The sequence below is a fragment of the Carcharhinus amblyrhynchos genome, unplaced genomic scaffold (assembly GCF_965287045.1).
Source record: "Carcharhinus amblyrhynchos unplaced genomic scaffold, sCarAmb.v2.hapA chromosome_307, whole genome shotgun sequence".
Classification (NCBI taxonomy): Eukaryota; Metazoa; Chordata; class Chondrichthyes; order Carcharhiniformes; family Carcharhinidae; genus Carcharhinus; species Carcharhinus amblyrhynchos.
In genome coordinates, this window is record NW_027650047.1 from 136,046 (window position 1) to 156,620 (window position 20,575).

Below are 20,575 nucleotides of genomic sequence, written 5' to 3' on the forward strand. Positions count from 1 at the left end.
TTGAAAATAGATAAGTCCCCTGGTCCGGATGGGATTTACCCTAGGATTCTCTGGGAGGCAAGAGAGGTGATTGCAGAGCCTCTGGCTCTGATCTTCAGGTCGTTGTTGGTCTCTGGTATAGTACCGGAAGATTGGAGGATAGTGAATGTTGTCCCATTGTTTAAGAAGGGGAACAGAGACTTCCCTGGGAATTATAGACCGGTGAGTCTTACTTCTGTTGTGGGCAAGGTTTTAGAAAAAATTATTAGGGATAGGATTTATAGTTATTTGGAGAGTAATGAATTGATTGGAGATAGTCAGCATGGTTTTGTAGCGGGTAGGTCGTGCCTTACTAACCTTATTGAGTTTTTTGAGAAAGTGACCAAAGAGGTGGATGGGGGTAAGGCAGTTGACGTGGTATATATGGATTTTAGTAAGGCGTTTGATAAGGTTCACCATGGTAGGCTTCTGCAGAAAATGCAGATGTATGGGATTGAGGGTAGTCTAGGAAATTGGATCAGGAATTGGCTAGCAGATAGGAGACAGAGGGTGGTGGTTGTTGGTAAATATTCGTCATGGAGTTCGGTTACGAGTGGTGTGCCTGGTGGAGGCTGCCTCGCTAAATATTTTTAAGACGCGGGTTGATGGGTTTTTGATAAGAGAGGGGATTAAGGGTTATGGGGAGAGGGCGGGAAAGTGGAACTGAGCCAAGACAGATCAGCCATGATCTTATTGAATGGCGGGGCAGGCTCGAAGGACTAGATGGCCTACTCCTGCTCCTATTTCTTATGTTCTTATGTTCTCAGGGATCTGTTTTGGGGCCACTGCTGTTTGTAATTTTTATTAATGATCTGGATGAGGGTATAGTTGGGTGGATTAGTAAATTTGCTGATGACACCAAAGTCGGAGGTGTGGTAGATTGTGAGGAAGGGTGTCACAGTTTGCAGGGAGACTTAGACAGGTTGCAGAGCTGGGCCGAGAGGTGGCGGATGGAGTTTAATGCGGAGAAGTGTGAGGTAATTCACTTTGGTAGGAATAACAGATGTGTTGAGTATAGGGCTAACGGGAGGACTATAGTGTGGATGAACAGAGGGATCTAGGTGTATGTGTACATAGATCCCTGAAAGTTGGGAATCAAGTAGATAAGGTTGTTAAGAAGGCATACGGTGTCTTGGCGTTTATTGGTAGGGGGATTGAATTTAGGAGTCGCAGCGTCATGTTGCAACTGTACACAACTCTGGTGCGGCCGCACTTGGAGTACTGTGTGCAGTTCTGGTCCCCACATTACAGGAAGGATGTGGAGGCTTTGGAGAGGGTGCAGAGGAGGTTTACCAGGATGTTGCCTGGTATGGAGGGGAGGTCCTATGAGGAGAGACTGAGGGATTTGGGGTTGTTTTCGCTAGAAAGAAGGCGGCTAAGAGGGGATCTTATTGAAACATATAAGATGATTAGAGGTTTAGATAGGGTGGATAGTGATAGCCTTTTTTCTCGGATGGAGAAAGCTAGCACGAGGGGGCATGGCTTTAAATTAAGGGGAGGTAGTTATAGGACAGATGTCAGGGGTAGGTTCTTTACCCAGAGGGTGGTGAGGGATTGGAATGCCCTGCCTGCTGCGGTTGTAAATGCGCCTAGTTTGGGGGCGTTTAAGAGATCCGTGGATAGGTTTATGGACGAAAAGGGATTGGTTTAGGTTAGAGGGTCATTGTTTTTTAACTGGTCGGCGCAACATCGTGGGCCGAAGGGCCTGTTCTGCGCTGTAATGTTCTATGTTCTATGTTCTATCCTTTTTTATATTAAGCGCTAGCCCAACTTCATAGTTTCTCCTACCCTTCTTTATCAACTTCTTTGTCAATCTTTGTTGACATTTAAACCTCTCCCAATCCTCTTCTCGCCCACTACTCTTAGCTACTCTAAACGCCTCCGCTTTTAATTTAACACTTTCCTTCACCTCCTTCGTTATTCACGGCTTATTACCTCTCCTACGGTCCTTGTTGACCATCGGAATAAATTTCTGCTGAGCACCAAGAAAGATCTCCTTAAAGATCCTCCACTGCTCCTCAGCAGACCTACCTTCCAACGCGCTCCCCCAGTCCACATTCGCCAATTCTTCTCTCATCCTACTGTACTCCCCTCTGTTCAAACAAAGGACGTGTTTCCGGGAACCCACTTTCTCCTCCTCCATCTGCATCAGAAACTCCACCATACAATGATCACTCTCCCCAAGAGGATCCTTCACCGCAAGTTCCCTAATTCTACCCGCCTCATTACATAGCACCAGATCCAAGATAGCTCGCTCCCTCGTCGGCTCCAACACACACTGTTCAAGGAAACTATCCCGGCAGCATTCCAAGAACTCCTCCTCGAGCCCACCACGTCCAACATGGGTCGACCAATCAATATGCAGATTGAAATCCCCCATAACTACGGCCGTCCCATTCCTGCATGCCGCACTTATTTGCTCGTTAACAGCCCGCCCCACCTCCAGATCATTATTCGGGGGCCTATAGACGACACCCACCAGCGTCTTCGTCCCTTTGCTGTTCCTAATCTCTACCCACAACGATTCCACGTTCTGCCCCTTGGCTCCAATATCATCCCTTACTACCACCCTGATGCTATCCTTAGTCAGCAGAGCTACACACCCCCCTTTTCCCTCCCCCCTATCCTTCCTAAACACTTGATACCCCTGGACATTCAGCTCCCAGTCCCTGTCACCTTGCAGCCACGTCTCTGTAATGGCCACCAGATCATATCCATTTGTGTCGATCTGCGCCACCAACTCATCCACTTTATTCCGAATGCTTCGCGCGTTCAGATAAAGCGCCTTCATCCCAGCCTTCACCTGGACCTTATTTGCCGGAACGCCACCAACCATACTCACACCCCTTACTCCCTCTATTATTGGGACATCCTCGGCCTCTATCCTTACCTGTACCGTCTCCTTAACTTTAGACCCCGTAATGTCACCTACCCTCACACCCTCCCCCCCCCAATTAGTTTAAAGCCCTGTCTACAGTCCTCTTTACACGATTTGCCAGCACTCTGGTCCCAGCACGGTTCAGACCCACCCCATCCCGCCCGAACAGGTCCCACCTACCCCAATACTGGTGCCAATGCCCCATAAATTCAAACCCATTCCTCCCACACCAATCCCTGAGCCACCCATTCACTTCCTTAATCCTATCAACCCTATGCCCGTCTGCACTCGGTTCAGGCAGTAGCCCAGAGATAACCACCTTGTCGGTTCTACTTTTTAATTCCATTCCCAGCTTTTCATACTCCCTCCCCAGATCCTCAGTTTGCATGTTGCCTACATCGTCGGCACCCACATGAACCACAACGACCGGATTCTCACCCTCCCACTCCAGGTTCCTCTGCAGCCCAGATGCGACATCCCGGACCCGAGCACCAGGCAGACAACACACCCTTCTGTGCACTTTGTCATTGTGACAAAGTACAGTGTCTATACCCTTCACCCCACTATCCCCAATTACAACTATATTCCTTTTCCCCTTCTCTTTGCCTATGTCCTGCTGCATGACTGTACCGTGTGCAGTTTGCTCACCAACCTCACCTCCCTCATCCTCGTCCAGACTGGAAGCAAGAACCTCAAACCTGTTATGCAGCTTGAGAGTCTGAGGCCTCCTCTCCCCACCCTCCTTCCTCCTCTCCCCACCCTCCTTCCTCCTCTTAGCAGCCCCCTCTTGTTCCTGAACCTTAGAGTTAGCCAGTCTAGGCGGGGTGGATGTCTCTTGCACCCCATTGACAATGGCACCCTTTCTCCCCCTGATGAGCCTCAGTGTCCGTAGCTCAGAGGCCAGCTCATCTACCTTGAGCTGGAGCTCCTCCAGCAACCTGCACTTACTGCAGACATGGTCATTGGTTTTTGGCAGTCTGTCTGTGTTTTTGGCAGTGTGTCTGTGTTTTTTTAGCAGTCTGTGTTTTAGGCAGTGTGTCTGTGTTTTTGGCAGTGTGTCTGTGTTTTTTTGGCAGTATGTCTGTGTTTTAGGCAGTCTGTGTTTTTTTGGCAGTGTGTGCTTTTTTGGCAGTGTGTCTCTGTTTTAGACAGTGTAATTGTGTTTTTGGCAGTCTGTCTGTGTTTTTGGCAGTCTGAGTTTTTGACAGTGTGATTGTGTTTCTTTTGTCAGTGTGTCTGTGTTTCAGGCAGTCTGTTTTTTTGGCAGTGTGTCTGTGTTTCAGGCAGTGTGATTGTGTTTTTTGGGCAGTGTGTCTGTGTTTTTGGCAGTGTGTCTGTGTTTTTGGCAGTTGTCTGTTTTTTGGCAGTGTGTCTGTGTTTTAGGCAGTGTGTCTGTGTTTTAGACAGTGTGATTGTGTTTTTTTTGGCAGTGTGTCTGTGTTTTTTTGGCAGTGTGTCTGTGTTTTAGACAGTGTGATTGTGTTTTTTTGGCAGTGTGTCTGTTTGTTTGGCAGTGTCTCTGTGTTTTTGGCAGTGTGTGTTTTTTGGCAGTGTGTCTGTGTTTTAGACAGTGTGATTGTGTTTTTTTTCGCAGTGTGTCTGTGTTTTTTTGGCAGTGTGTGTGTGTTTTAGGCAGTGTGATTTTGTTTTTGGCAGTCTGTCTGTGTTTTTGGCAGTGTGTTTGTGTTTTTTTGGCAGTCTGTCTATGTTTTTGGCAGTATGTCTGTGTTTTTTTGGCAGTGTGTCTGTGTTTTTGGCAGTGTGTGTTTTTTTGGCAGTGTGTCTGTTTTTTGGCAGTGTGTCTGTGTTTTTTGGCAGTACATCTGTGTTTTAGGCATTGTGTCGTGTTTTTTGGCAGTACATCTGTGTTTTAGGCATTGTGTCGTGTTTTTGGCAGTGTGTCTGTGCTTTTGGCAGTGTGTCTGTGTTATTGGCAGTGTGTCTGTGTGTTATTGGCAGTGTGTCTGCTTATTTTTGGCAGTGTGTCTGTGTTTTTGGCAGTGTGTCTGTGTTTTTTTGGCCGTATGTCTCTGTTTTGGCAGTCTGTGTTTTTTGGCAGTCTGTCTGAGTTTTAGACAGTGTGATTGTGGTTTTTTTGGCAGTATGTCTGTGTTTTAGGCAATGTGATTCTGTGCTTTTGGCAGTGTGTCTGTGTTTTTGGCAGTGTGTCTGTGTTTTTGGCAGTGTGTCTGTGTTTTTTTGGCAGTGTGTGTGTTTTAGGCAGTGTGATTGTGTTTTTTTGGCAGTGAGCCTGTGTTTTTGGCAGTGTGTCTGTGTTTTAGACAGTGTGATTGTGTTTTTTTGGCAGTGTGTCTGTTTGTTTGGCAGTGTGTCTGTGTTTTTGGCAGTGTGTGTTTTTTTGCAGTGTGTCTGTGTTTTAGACAGTGTGATTGTGTTTTTTTTCGCAGTGTGTCTTTTTTTGCAGTGTGTCTGTGTTTTAGACAGTGTGATTGTGTTTTTTTTCGCAGTGTGTCTTTTTTTTGGCAGTGTGTCTGTGTTTTAGACAGTGTGATTGTGTTTTTTTCACTGTGTGGCTGTTTTTTTTGGCAGTGTGTGTGTGTTTTAGGCAGTGTGATTGTGTTTTTGGCAGTCTGTCTGTGTTTTTGGCAGTGTGTCTGTTTTTTGTGGCAGTGTGTCTGTGTTTTTGGCAGTGTGTGTTTTTTTGGCAGTGTGTCTGTGTTTTTGGCAGTGTGTGTTTTTTTGGCAGTGTGTGTTTTTTGGCAGTACATCTGTGTTTTAGGCAGTGTGTCTGTGTTTTAGGCAGTGTGTCTGTGGTTTTTTGACCATGTGTCTCTGTTTTGGCAGTCTGTGTTTTTTGGCAGTCTGTCTGAGTTTTAGACAGTGTGATTGTGTTTTTTTTGGCAGTGTGTCTGTGTTTTAGGCAGTGTTGTGTGTTTTTTTGGCAGTGTGTCTGTTTTTTGGCAGTACGTCTGTGTTTTTGGCAGTGTGTCTGTGTTTTTGGCAGTGTGTTTGTGTTTTTTTGGCCGTGTGTCTCTGCTTTGGCAGTCTGTGTTTTTTGACAGTCTGTGTTTTAGACAGTGTGATTGTTTTTTTGGCAGTGTGTCTGTGTTTTAGGCAGTGTGTCTGTTTTTGGTAGTGTGTCTGTGTTTTTTTGGCAGTGTGTGTTTTTTTGGCAGTGTGTGTGTTTTAGGCAGTGTGATTGTGTTTTTTTGGCAGTGTGTCTGTGTTTTTGGCAGTGTGATTGTGTTTTTGGCAGTGTGTCTGTGTTTTAGACAGTGTGATTGTGTTTTTTTGGCAGTGAGCCTGTGTTTTTTTGGCAGTGTGTCTCTGGGTTTTGTTGGGTGAACAATCTGCTCCTCCTTCATTCCTAGATCCTGTTCAATGTGGAGATGTTTCGGCAAATTCTCATTCTCCTCCTGTCCCAGAATCTCCTTTTCTCGGGATCCGCGGATCTCAATCTCCAGCCTCAGCCTGGAGCTGGGATCGGGATCGGGATCCAGCCTCTCCGCCTGGAATCCGGAGCGGGAGTGAGTCCGGCACCGGGAGCGGAGAGTCCGGCACCGGGAGCGGAGAGTCCGGCGGCGGGAGCGGAGAGTCCGGCACCGGGAGCGGAGAGTCCGGCACCGGGAGCGGAGAGTCCGGCGGCGGGAGCGGAGAGTCCGGCACCGGGAGCGGAGAGTCCGGCACCGGGAGCGGAGAGTCCGGCGGCGGGAGCGGATGCGGAGCGGAGCCGGAGCCCGGAGCCGGGACAGAGGAAGCGGATTCCGCATCGCGGAGCAGAGAAAGGTAAACACCGCATCGATCCTGGGATAGGGATGTGTGATAGGAGATGTGTGGATGGGGGAAATGTGGAGTTTTTTCAAGGAGCAGCTACTGTGAGTCCTTGATATGTATGTCCCTGTCAGGCATGGATGAAATGGTCGAGCTAGGGAACCGTGGTGCACTAAAAAAGTTGTTTCGCTGGTTAAAAGGAAAAAGGAGGCTTATGTGAGGATGAGACTTGAGGGCTCAGGTAGTGCACTAGAAAGCTTTAGATTGGCTAGGAGGGAGTTGAAGAGGGAGTTAAGAAGGGCTAAAAGAGGACATGAGAAGACTTTGGCTGATAGGATTAAGGAGAATCCTAAGGCGTTCTATAGATATGTTAAGAACAGAAGATTGGTTAGGGCAAGATTAGGGCCAGTTACAGACAGTAATGGGAAGTTGTGTGTGGAACCGGAAGAGATTGGAGAGGCATTGAACCAATATTTCTCTTCGGTATTCACGCAGGGAGACATAAATGTAGCTGTGGAGAACACTGGGTTACAGGGTTGTAAACTGGATAGTATTGCAGTTGATAAGGAGGATGTGCTGGATATTCTTGAGGGTTTGAAAATAGATAAGTCCCCTGGGCCAGACGGGATTTACCCTAGGATTCTCTGGGAGGCAAGAGAGGCGATTGCAGAGCCTCTGGCTCTGATCTTCAGGTCGTCGTTGGTCACAGGTATAGTGCCAGAAGATTGGAGGGTAGCGAATGTTGTCCCATTGTTTAAGAAGGGGAACAGAGACTTCCCCGGGAATTATAGACCAGTGAGTCTTACTTCTGTTGTGGGCAAGGTTTTAGAAAAAATTATTAGGGATAGGATTTATAGTTATTTGGAGAGTAATGAATTGATTGGAGATAGTCAGCATGGTTTTGTGGAGGGTAGGTCGTGCCTTACTAACCTTATTGAGTTTTTTGAGAAAGTGACCAAAGAGGTGGATGGGGGTAAGGCAGTTGACGTGGTATATATGGATTTTAGTAAGGCGTTTGATAAGGTTCACCATGGAAGGCTTCTGCAGAAAATGCAGATGTATGGGATTGGGGGTGATCTAGGGAATTGGATCAGGAATTGGCTAGCAGATAGGAGACAGAGGGTGGTGGTTGATGGTAACTATTCGTCATGGAGTTCAGTTACAAGTGGTGTGCCTCAGGGATCTGTTTTGGGGCCACTGCTGTTTGTAATTTTTATAAATGATCTGGATGAGGGTATAGTTGGGTGGATTAGTAAATTTGCTGATGATACCAAAGTCGGAGGTGTGGTAGATAGTGAGGAAGGGTGTCATAGTTTACAGAGAGACTTGGACAAGTTGCAGAGCTGGGCCGAGAGGTGGCGGATGGAGTTTAATGCGGAAAAGTGTGAGGTAATTCACTTCGGCAGGGATAACAGATGTGTAGAGTATAGGGCTAATGGTAGGACTCTGAATAGTGTGGATGAACAGAGGGATCTAGGCGTATGTGTACGTAGATCCCTGAAAGTTGGGAATCAAGTAGATAAGGTTGTTAGGAAGGCATACGGTGTCTTGGCGTTTATTGGTAGGGGGATTGAATTTAGGAGCCGCAGCGTCATGTTGCAACTGTACAAGACTCTGGTGCGGCCGCACTTGGAGTACTGTGTGCAGTTCTGGTCCCCACATTACAGGAAGGATGTGGAGGCTTTGGAGAGGCTGCAGAGGAGGTTTACCAGGATGTTGCCTGGTATGGAGGGGAGGTCCTATGAGGAGAGACTAAGGGATTTGAGGTTGTTTTCGTTAGAAAGAAGGCGGCTAAGAGGGGATCTTATTGAAACATATAAGGCATATGCACATCCCCATCTCTGCTCCAAAAAACAAAGCGGGTAGCTGGCATTATCCAAGCATGATCTTCCTCCCATTCCCTGGAGCCCCCTGCACACAGAATCTGTGGGATTTACAAGTTCTACACATCTTCCCTATATACCCCTTTGATATTTGCCAATTTGTCCCTTACAGGGTGCGTCTGAGGTATCTGCTGTATAAGTCATGGGGGGGTCCACCCAGGGGTGGCCACAAGTAGAGCTTCTACTGATTGAGCTAATGGGTAACACACAGCTCAACTCTCGTGTAAATGTATATGAGCCTTGTAAAATAGGTTATCCTCCAGCCCAGTCTAGTTTACAGTCGCGACAACACAAAGTAATAGAGTTATATTCGTGATCTTATACATGTCCGCAACAAGCAAGGATCAGTCTTATTATTTTGAGTTAACAATTTTCCAAAAGTTATATTGCCAACCCAAACGCATCAGTTACTCTTGTTTGCCATCATTACCTGTTTTGGGGAAAGCAATCTGGTCACTTTAATTCATTCATGCATTTCTTTGTGTAATTTCAGTTGGGTCCACTGTTTCCATAAACCTTTCCCTCTTATGTACAGACAGGGACAGGTATCTCCACTAATTATAACTTCATATGGCCCATTCCATTTTGGTGCAAATCCTGATTTTTCAGGTAATGTTTTTACAAAGACATGACTTCCCGCTGTTGGAATGTCAGGGAGCATTTCAGATTCTCGCTGTACGTCTTTCTTCCTGATTATCTTTTACTGATTTACGCATCTGTTTGAGTTGGGCGCTTAGTTCCGAAACATATCTTTTGCTTTTGCCTTTTAGCGGACCTACATCAGTTCCATCTGTTACGATGCTTTCTGGTAATAGTATCACCCGTCCTGTCATTAGTTCATAAGGGGTTAATCCGGTTGTCCGGTTTGTGGTAGCTCTTAGCCTCATTAATATAGTGGGCAATATCTCTGTCCACATTTTTCCTGACGTTTGCATGGCTTTGGCCAGGCCACTCTTACGTTCCACCATTCCAGAACTCTGGGTGGTAAGGGATGTGAAATTTTTGTTTTATTCCCATCAGTTGCCACACTGTTTTTGCCACCTTTCCGGTGAAGTGGGTCCCTTGATCTGAATCGATTTGGAGGGGTATTCCTTATCTAGGGATTACCTCCTCTGCCAATATCCTAGCCACCGTGGTAGCAATACAATTTGTAGTAGGGAACGCTTCTACCCACCTGGTGAACTGTCCGTAATAACCAGACAATAGATTTTGCTGTGGGATTGTGGTAGTGGCCCTGTGAAATCTATTTGCAGATGTTCCCAGGGCCCCTTTGGTCAGGACTGATGTCCCATCTTAATTTTTATGGGTCGAACAGGGTTGTGTTGCACGCGTGTCACGCATCGGTGACAGTGTTGGGCTATATCTCTCCCCATTCCTATCCACCACCATTCCTTTCCTATCCTAATTGCCATGGCCTCTCTTTCTGCATGTGAGAGTCCTGATATAGTTCCAGGAGGATGTTTTGTATGCACTCCGGTGCCAACCCCTTGTTCAAGAAGGGGAGACGAGACCATCCTGGGAATTATAGACCGGTGAGCCTCACTTCTGTTGTGGGCAAAGTTTTGGAAAGAATTATAAGGGATAGGATTTATAATCACCTAGAGGGAAAGAAATTGATTAGAGATAGTCAACACGGTTTTGTGAAGGGTAGGTCGTGCCTCACAAACCTTATCGAGTTTTTTGAAAAGGTGACCAAAGAGGTGGATAAGGGTAAGGCAGTTGACGTGGTAGATATGGATTTTAGCAAAGCGTTTGATAAGGTTCCCCATGGTAGGCTATTGCAGAAAATGCAGATGCATGGGATTGAGGGTGATTTAGCAGTTTGGATCAGGAATTGGCTAGCTGATAGAAGACAGAGGGTGGTGGTTGATGGGAAATATTCAACCTGGAGTTCAGTTACAAGTGGTGTACCTCAAGGATCTGTTTTGGGGCCATTGCTGTTTGTCATTTTTATAAATGACCGAGATGAGGGTGTAGAAGGATGGATTAGTAAATTTGCTGACGACACCAAAGTTGGAGGAGTTGTAGACAGTGAGGATGGATGTTACAGTTTGCAGAGGGACATAGATAAGCTGCAGAGCTGGGCCGAGAGGTGGCAAATGGAGTTTAATGCGGAAAAGTGTGAGGTGATTCACTTTGGTAAGAGTAACAGGAGTACAGAATATAGGGCTAGTGGAAGGACTCTTAGTAGTGTTGACGAGCAGAGAGATCACGGGGTACATGTGCATAGCTCCCTGAAAATTGGCACCCAGGTTGATAAGGTTGTTAAGAAGGCGTACGGTGTGTTAGCTTTTATTGGTAGAGGGATTGAATTTCGGAGCTGTGAGGTCATGTTACAACTGTACAAAACTCTGGTGCGGCCGCACTTGGAGTATTGCGTACAGTTCTGGTCACCGCATTATAAGAAAGATGTGGAGGCATTGGAAAGGGTGCAGAGGAGGTTTACCAGGATGTTGCCTGGTATGGTGGGAAGGTCTTACGAGGAAAGGCTGAGGGACTTGAGGTTATTTTCATTGGAGAGAAGAAGGTTACGAGGTGACCTGATTGAGGCATACAAGATGATCAGAGGGTTAGATAGGGTGGACAGTGAGAGCCTTTTTCCTCGGATGGTGATGGCTAACACGAGGGGACATAGCTTTAAGTTAAGGGGTGGTAATTATAGGATGGATGTCAGAGGGTAGTAAGGGCGTGGAATGCCCTGCCTGTAGCAGTTGTGGACTCGCCAACTTTAAGGGCATTCAAATGGTCAGTGGATAGGCATATGGATTACATTGGAATAGTTTAGGTTAGAGGGTCATTAGATTGGTTCCACTGGTCGGCACAACATCGAGGGCCAAAGGGCCTGTACTGCGTTGTAATGTTCCATGTTCTATTACCAAGTGTGAAGTATTGCAAACCAAGGTAGAACATATATGGTAAATGGTAGGACTCTGAAGAGTGCAGTTGAACCGAGGGATCTGGGAATACAGGTACAGAATTCCCTAAAAGTGGCGTCACAGGTGGATCGGGTTGTAAAGAGTGCTTTTGGTACATTGGCCTTTATAAATCGGAGTATCGAGTATAAAAGTTGGAGTGTTATGGTAAGGTTATATAAGGCATTGGTGAGGCTGAATTTAGAGTATTGTGTACAGTTTTGGTCACCTAGTTACAGGAAGGATGTAAATAAGGTTGAAAGAGTGCAGAGAAGGTTCACAAGGATGTTGCTGGGACTTGAGAAGCTGAGTTACAGAGAGAGATTGAATAGGTTAGGACTTTATTCCCTGGAGCGTAGAAGAATGAGGGGAGATTTGATAGAGGTGTATAAGATTTTGATGGGTATAGATAGAGTGAATGCAAGCAGGCTTTTTCCACTGAGGCTAGAGGAGAAAAAAACCAGAGGGCATGGGTTAAGGGTGAAAGGAGAAAAGTTTAAAGGGAATATTAGGGGGGGCTTCTTCACACAGAGAGTGGTGGGAGTGTGGAATGAGCTGCCGGATAAAGTGGTAAATGCGGGGTCACTTTTAACATTTGAGAAAAACTTGGACAGGTACACGGATGAGAGGGGTGTGGAGGGTCCAAGTGCAGGTCAGTGGGACTAGGAAAAAAATGGTTCAGCACAGACAAGAAGGGCCAAAAGGCCTGTTTCTGAGCTGTAATTTTCTATGGTTCCATTACCTTATCATCCCATCTCCAAATGTTATCAGTCCCTTTTCTCGCTCCCTGTGCTTCCCACTTCCCCTTTTCCTCTTTCGAGGTATCCTCCTGTAAGTCCCGAATATCTACTTCATCTCCTGTCTGTCCCGTTACTGCTATTGGCAGCTCACCAACTGCCTCCTGCTTTAAGGCTAATTATGCTGCTCTATCTATGGCTTGTTTCCGTTTGAAATTTAACCAGTCCGGGTTATCTTTCCCTGGTTCTTTCTGGTGCGCTTTAATTTTTATTACTGCGGCTTCTCATGGTTTCTCTCTAGCTTTTAGCAATGCCTCAATCCTTTGTTGGCATTTAATAGGAGCTCCTCCCATGGTTACAAACCCCCTTTTACCCCATGCTGTCATATAGTCATGTATTACCCCAAATGCGTACCGTCTATCTGTATGTATGTTTACCGTCTTGCCTTCAGATAACTGTAGTGCCTTTGTGAGTGCCACTAGTTCTGCTACTTGCACGGATAAACATCCGTCAATTCTTTCTGATCTTACTGTTTCTAGTTTGTCATTTACTACTGCCCACCCTGTCCGGAGTGATCCTTCCACGTATTTGCATGACCCATCTACAAAAAAGGTCTCCTCAGCTGTTATTAAGGGTATATTCTTTATCCTACCTTCTCCTTCATCCACATCTATGTCCCCACAATTGTGTGGCTCTCCTGTGTTCTTTCTGCTGGGTTATCTCCTGTGTCTCTTACTATTATAACTGATTTGTTTGGAGGTAGGAGGACAAGCTTCCCATTTTAGCCCTTCTCATGTTTGAGATGGACCTTAACTTTCCTGTGTTTAACATTTCCACACGGTGTGTTTGGTGTGGAGGATTATGTTTCACTATCGATTCACTAACCTTTACTGCCCAGGCCATGCAATCTAAGGCAGCTACGCATCTTGTCAATCCAGTGACTACCGGCCCTTCTGCAGTTGAATAGTATGGGTCTCTGTTTATCACCATGGTTCTGTGGAATAGAACCCTCCTTCATTACTACAATGGATGTGAAAGTCTTTATTAATCCTAGTCCAGGGGGCTGATATAAGTTCTGTTTTTAATTTGTTATAAGCCTCTTCCTGCCCAGGTCCCCATTCTGTGGGGTTTAAAGCTGGTTTTCCCCCTTTGACTAGTCTTTGTATAGGTTCTGCCAAATTTGTGAATCCCGGGATAAAACTTTGGCCATAGTTAAACAGTCCCAGCACCTTCCTGATTCCTCTTACAGTGACTGGCCAGAGTGTTTGTTGTACTGCCTTCTTTCAGTCCATTGGCATTTCTTTAAGCCCTTGAGATATAAGGTGTCCTCAGTACAGGACTTGTGTTTTCCCAGTTTGTGCCTTTTTGGGGATGATCTTTAACCCTGTGGTTTTTAGTTTGTTTAACACTAGGTACGGTGCTTCCTGATGCCCTGTCTTAGATTCTGAAGCTATTAAGATTTCATCTACATATTGTAGGATCATGCTACCCTCTGGCAGTTCTACCCTGTAAGAAGTCTCACAACACCAGGTTAAAGACTTCTTACTGTGTTTACCCCAGTCCAATACCGGTATCTCCACATCAGTTCTACCCTGCTCAGGATGTCACTCATTACTCGATGAAAGATAGTGGGGCTGTTGTGGAATCCCTGCAGTAGGAGAGTCCAAGTGTACTGTTTGTCTCCCACTGTAAAGGAGAATTTGCCTTGGCACAATTGTTAACACATCTTTATAAACAGCCAGGTACGGACATAGATAGTTAACACATCTTTGTACATAGTGTAGATATATTTATACAGTTATGTCCTGTAATCAATGATTGGTTTTGTTATATATATTTATGCATTTATGTCCCCATCAGTGGCTGATCTCGTTATCAGACTCATTGTTCTGGATCTGCTCTTACCTCAAGTTTTAAGATACCTCAAGGTCTGACCGGTTTCCTGCAGTGATTTAAACACTACAGGTTTAACTCGGTGTAAATGTCTGCACCCAAAGTCAGTGCCTCTTAATGTCCCTTCCCAGAGTCCATTTTGTGTGCCAGGTAACCGTTTTGTGTCCTCTACTTCGATTTCACCCTGACAACATAGTTCTGACAACATGGAATATGTGGGAATGCAGGCTGTGATGCAGAGATAAAAAGTTTACAAATGGATTTTGACAGGCTAAGGGAATGGACTAGAATCTGGCAGATGGAGTTTAATGGGGATGAATGCGAGATTATCCACTTTGGCTAGAAAAAGAAAAAGGCAAATTCTTTAAACAGGAAACAGATTCAAAAGGCATCTGTGGAGAGGGATCTGGGTGTCATTGTGCATGAATCTCAAAGTGGGTATAAGTGCAGAATGTTGTAAGGAAGCAAATCAAATCCTGGCTTTTATTACAAAGGGTCAGGAGTATAAAAGTAGAGAAGTGCTGTTACAATTGTATAAGGCTTTGGTGAGACCACACTTGGAGCATTGTGTTCAGATTTGATCACTTTCTCTGAGGAAGGATGTGGTGACACTAGGGGCAGCTCAGAAGAGCATCACTAGATTGATTCCAGGTTTGAAGGAGCTGTTGTATGAGGAGCAGTTGAGTAGCTTGGGCTTGTACTCACAGAGGAATAAGGGGGGATTTGATTGAGGTGTAGAAAATACTCAACAGGATTGATAAAGTAAATGTTAACCAAATGGTCCCCCTTCCAGAACAGTCCAGGACAAGAGGGGAGACGTTCAAGACAGAGATAAGGAACAGCTACTTCTTACAGAGGATTGCGAATCTATGGAACCCAGGGTGCAGTGGATCCAGAATTAATCAGTGGATTCAAGAAAGAGATAGATACATATTTGATCAAAAGCAGGATAAATGGCTGTGGGGAAAAGGCAGGGAAATGGAGTTAGGATGAGATGAAGATCAGCCATGATCAGATAGAATGGCTGAGTAAGTTCAAAGGGCTGAATCACCCCCTCATGCTCCAAGTTCTTAAGTTTCTATGTAAGTTACCGGAGGAGATTCTGATGGACAGGATCTACCAACATTTGGAGAGTCAAGATCTGTTTAAGGAATAGTCAGCCCAGCTTTGTGCGTGGGAAGTCATGTCTGATGAATCCTTTAGTATTTTGAAGAGGTAACCAAGAGGATGGATGAGGGTGGGCAGTAGATATTATCCATATGGACTTTGACGAGGTTTTGCATGGCAGGCTGGTCTGGAAGGTTAGGTCACATGGGATGCAGGGAGAGCTGGAAAACTGGATTTGGAATTGGCTCAATGGCAGGAAGCAGAGGGTAATTGTGAAAGGTTGTTTCTTAGACTGGAGGCCTGTGACTTGTGCTTTGCCTCGGGTTGGTACTGGGAGCCTTATTATTGGTTATTTATATAAACGATTAGGATATGAATGTAGAAGGCACGGTTAGTAAGTTTGCACATGATATTAAATTAAGAGGTCTCATTAATAGCAAAGAAGGTTGTCAAAATTACAGGGGTGTTTTTGATCAGTTAGGGAAGTGAGCTGAGGATTGGCAAATGGATTCCAATACAGAGAAGTGTGAGGTGTTACATTCAGGAAAGTGTGACATTTGTGAAACTGTAAGAAAGTTATTTTTTAGTCATGATTTCTGCGGCTCCCGTCATGTGAGTGGGAGTACAGGCTGATCCCTGGAATGGCAGGTCTGTCAGTGAGAATACAGGCTGATCCCTGGAATGGCAGGTCTGTCAGTGAGAATACAGGCTGATCCCTGGAATGGCAGGTCTGTCAGTGGGAGTACAGGCTGATCCCTGGAATGGCAGGTCTGTCAGTGGGAATACAGGCTGATCCCTGGAATGGCAGGTCTGTCAGTGGGAGTACAGGCTGATCCCTGGAATGACAGGTCTGTCAGTGGGAGTACAGGCTGATCCCTGGAATGGCAGGTCTGTCAGTGGGAGTACAGGCTGATCCCTGGAATGGCAGGTCTGTCAGTGGGAGTACAGGCTGATCCCTGGAATGGCAGGTCTGTCAGTGAGAATACAGGCTGATCCCTGGAATGGCAGGTCTGTCAGTGAGAATACAGGCTGATCCCTGGAATGGCAGGTCTGTCAGTGGGAGTACAGGCTGATCCCTGGAATGGCAGGTCTGTCAGTGGGAGTACAGGCTGATCCCTGGAATGGCAGGTCTGTCAGTGGGAGTACAGGCTGATCCCTGGAATGGCAGGTCTGTCAGTGGGAGTACAGGCTGATCCCTGGAATGGCAGGTCTGTCAGTGGGAGTACAGGCTGATCCCTGGAATGGCAGGTCTGTCAGTGGGAGTGCAGGCTGATCCCTGGAATGGCAGGTCTGTCAGTGGGAATACAGGCTGATCCCTGGAATGGCAGGTCTGTCAGTGGGAGTACAGGCTGATCCCTGGAATGGCAGGTCTGTCAGTGGGAGTACAGGCTGATCCCTGGAATGGCAGGTCTGTCAGTGGGAGTACAGGCTGATCCCTGGAATGGCAGGTCTGTCAGTGGGAGTGCAGGCTGATCCCTGGAATGGCAGGTCTGTCAGTGGGAGTGCAGGCTGATCCCTGGAATGGCAGGTCTGTCAGTGAGAATACAGGCTGATCCCTGGAATGGCAGGTCTGTCAGTGAGAATACAGGCTGATCCCTGGAATGGCAGGTCTGTCAGTGAGAATACAGGCTGATCCCTGGAATGGCAGGTCTGTCAGTGAGAATACAGGCTGATCCCTGGAATGGCAGGTCTGTCAGTGGGAGTACAGGCTGATCCCTGGAATGGCAGGTCTGTCAGTGGGAGTACAGGCTGATCCCTGGAATGGCAGGTCTGTCAGTGAGAATACAGGCTGATCCCTGGAATGGCAGGTCTGTCAGTGAGAATACAGGCTGATCCCTGGAATGGCAGGTCTGTCAGTGAGAATACAGGCTGATCCCTGGAATGGCAGGTCTGTCAGTGGGAGTACAGGCTGATCCCTGGAATGGCAGGTCTGTCAGTGGGAGTACAGGCTGATCCCTGGAATGGCAGGTCTGTCAGTGGGAGTACAGGCTGATCCCTGGAATGGCAGGTCTGTCAGTGGGAGTACAGGCTGATCCCTGGAATGGCAGGTCTGTCAGTGAGAATACAGGCTGATCCCTGGAATGGCAGGTCTGTCAGTGGGAGTACAGGCTGATCCCTGGAATGGCAGGTCTGTCAGTGGGAGTACAGGCTGATCCCTGGAATGGCAGGTCTGTCAGTGGGAGTACAGGCTGATCCCTGGAATGGCAGGTCTGTCAGTGGGAGTACAGGCTGATCCCTGGAATGGCAGGTCTGTCAGTGGGAATACAGGCTGATCCCTGGAATGGCAGGTCTGTCAGTGGGAGTACAGGCTGATCCCTGGAATGGCAGGTCTGTCAGTGGGAGTACAGGCTGATCCCTGGAATGGCAGGTCTGTCAGTGGGAGTACAGGCTGATCCCTGGAATGGCAGGTCTGTCAGTGGGAGTACAGGCTGATCCCTGGAATGGCAGGTCTGTCAGTGGGAATACAGGCTGATCCCTGGAATGGCAGGTCTGTCAGTGGGAGTACAGGCTGATCCCTGGAATGGCAGGTCTGTCAGTGGGAGTACAGGCAGAGTGGGAGGGGATCTCATAGAAACTTATAAGATTCTAACAGTGTTAGGGTAGATTCAGAAAGAATATTCCCGATGGTGGGGAGCCCAGAACTAGGGGTCAGATGAGAGGAGGTAACTAAGTGTGTAAACGAAGGTAAAACAGTTGATATTGTGTACATGGATTTTAGTAAGGCACCTGATAAGGTTCCCCATGGTAGGCTCATGAAGAAGGTAAGGAGGTGTGGGATAGAAGGAAATTTGGCCGATTGTATAAGTAACTGTCTGTCTCATAGAAGACAGAGGGTGGTGGTGGAGGGAAAATTTTCAGACTGAAGGCCAGTTACCAGCGATGTACCACAGGGATCAGTGCTGGGTCCTCTGCTATTTGTGATTTTTATCACTGACTTGGAAGAGGGGCTGAAGCGTCGGTTAGTAAATTTGCTGATGACATCAAGATTGGTGGAGTAGTGGATGAGGTGGAGGGCTCTTGTTGGCTGCAAAGAGACATTGATAGGATGCAGAGCTGGGCAGAAAAGTGGTAGATGGAGTTTAACCCTGATAAGTGTGAGGTGATTCATTTTGGGAGGACAAACTTGAATGTGGATTACAGGGTCAACGACAGGGTTCTGGGGAATGTGGATCTTGGGGTTCATATCCACAGACCTCTGAAAATTGCCACTCAAGTGGATAGAGCCGTGAAGAAGGCTTATAGTGTATTAGTGTTTATTCACAGGGGGTTTGAGTTTAAGAGCTGTGGGGTTATGCTGCAACTATACACGACCTTGGTGAGACCACATTTGGAATATTGCGTGTGATTCTGGTCACCTCACTATAAGAAGGATGTGGAAGCATTGGAGAGAGTGCAGAGGAGATTTACCAGGATGCTGCCTGGTTTGGAGGGTAGGTCTTATGAGGAAAGGTTGAAGGAGCTGAGGCTTTTCTCTTTAGAGCGGAGGAGGATGAGAGGAGACTTAATAGAGGTTTATAAGATGATGAGGGGGATAGAGTGGACGTGCAGAGACTGTTTCCTCGGGTGGATGTAGCTATTACTAGGGGGCATAACTATAAGGTTCACGTTGGGAGATATAGGAGGGATGTCCGAGGTAGATTTTTTACTCAGAGAGTGGTTGGGGTGTGGAATGCACTGCCTGCTGTGATAGTGGAGTCGGATACTTTACGAACTTTCAAGCGGTTATTGGATAGACACATGGAGCACACCAGAATGATAGGGAGTGGGATAGCTTGATCTTGGGTTCGGACAAAGCTCGGCACAACATCGAGGGCCGAAGGGCCTGTACTGTGCTGTACTGTTCTATGTTCTATACTCTAAACTTTTTAGAAAAAGTTTATTGATTAGTCACAAGTAAGGCGAATGCTAACACTGTAATGAAGTTACTGTGAAATTCACCTCGTCGCCACACTTCGACCAGGGTCAATGCAACACATGCACTGCACACAGACAGTGTCCCAAGCTGGAAATTGAACTGGGTCCCTGGCACTGTGAGACAGCAGTGCTAATCACTGTGTCACCGTGCTGCCCCGGGTCCCTGGCGCTGTGAGACAGCAGTGCTAATCACTGTGTCACTGTGCTGCCCCGGGTCCCTGGCGCTGTGAGACAGCAGTGCTAATCACTGTGTCACCGTGCTGCCCCGGGTCCCTGGCACTGTGAGACAGCAGTGCTAATCACTGTGTCACCGTGCTGCCCCGGGTCCCTGGCACTGTGAGACAGCAGTGTGAATCACTGTGTCACCGTGCTGCCCCGGGTCCCTGGCACTGTGAGACAGCAGTGTGAATCACTGTGTCACCGTGCTGCCCCGGGTCCCTGGCACTGTGAGACAGCAGTGTGAATCACTGTGTCACTGTGCTGCCCCGGGTCCCTGGCACTGTGAGACAGCAGTGCTAATCACTGTGTCACCGTGCTGCCCTGGGTCCCTGGCACTGTGAGACAGCAGTGCTAATCACTGTGTCACCGTGCTGCCCCGGGTCCCTGGCACTGTGAGACAGCAGTGCTAATCACTGTGTCACCGTGCTGCCCCGGGTCCCTGGCACTGTGAGACAGCAGTGCTAATCACTGTGTCACCGTGCTGCCCCGGGTCCCTGGCACTGTGAGACAGCAGTGCTAATCACTGTGTCACCGTGCTGCCCCAGGTCCCTGGCACTGTGAGACAGCAGTGCTAATCACTGTGTCACCGTGCTGCCCCAGGTCCCTGGCACTGTGAGACAGCAGTGCTAATCACTGTGTTACCGTGCTGCCCCAGGTCCCTGGCACTGTGAGACAGCAGTGCTAATCACTGTGTCACTGTGCTGCCCCGGGTCCCTGGCACTGTGAGACAGCAGTGCTAATCACTGTGTCACCGTGCTGCCCCGGGTCCCTGGCACTGTGAGACAGCAGTGTGAATCACTGTGTCACCGTGCTGCCCCGGGTCCCTGGTGCTGTGAGGCAGCAGTGTGAATCACTGTGTCACCGTGCTGCCCCGGGTCCCTGGCGCTGTGAGACAGCAGTGCTAATCACTGTGTCACCGTGCTGCCCCGGGTCCCTGGCACTGTGAGACAGCAATGCTAATCACTGTGTCACCGTGCTGCCCCGGGTCCCTGGCACTGTGAGGGAGCAGTGCTAATAGAACATAGAACACTACAGCACAAACCGGCCCTTTGACCCACAAGTTGCGTCAATCATATCCATACCTACCAGGCCTATCTATAACTCTCATTCCCATTAAATCCTATGTACTCATCCAGAAGTCTCTTAAAGGACCCCAGCGAGATCAGAGGCTGAATGCCAGTGACTGCTGAAGTGTTCGCCAACAGGAAGAGAACAGTCTTGCCTGGTGATTGTTCAACGGTGCTCTTAGGTTGATTGGAGTCACAAATTGTCCCTAAATTA

The 20,575-nt window shown here is 47.4% G+C and overlaps 1 protein-coding gene across 1 annotated transcript in view; it reads left to right on the plus strand.

Moving 5' to 3' along the window:
- Nucleotides 1–6,151: 6,151 nt before the first annotated feature.
- LOC145339067 (uncharacterized) overlaps nt 6,152–20,575 on the plus strand; it is a gene marked incomplete at its 3' end in the record, with an annotated part of 39,117 nt that continues 24,693 nt past the window's right edge. Inside the window, exon 1 of the mRNA XM_080183488.1 lies at nt 6,152–6,643. Coding sequence (XP_080039614.1) covers nt 6,247–6,643 — 397 coding nt within the window. The remainder of the gene's footprint in view (nt 6,644–20,575) is intronic.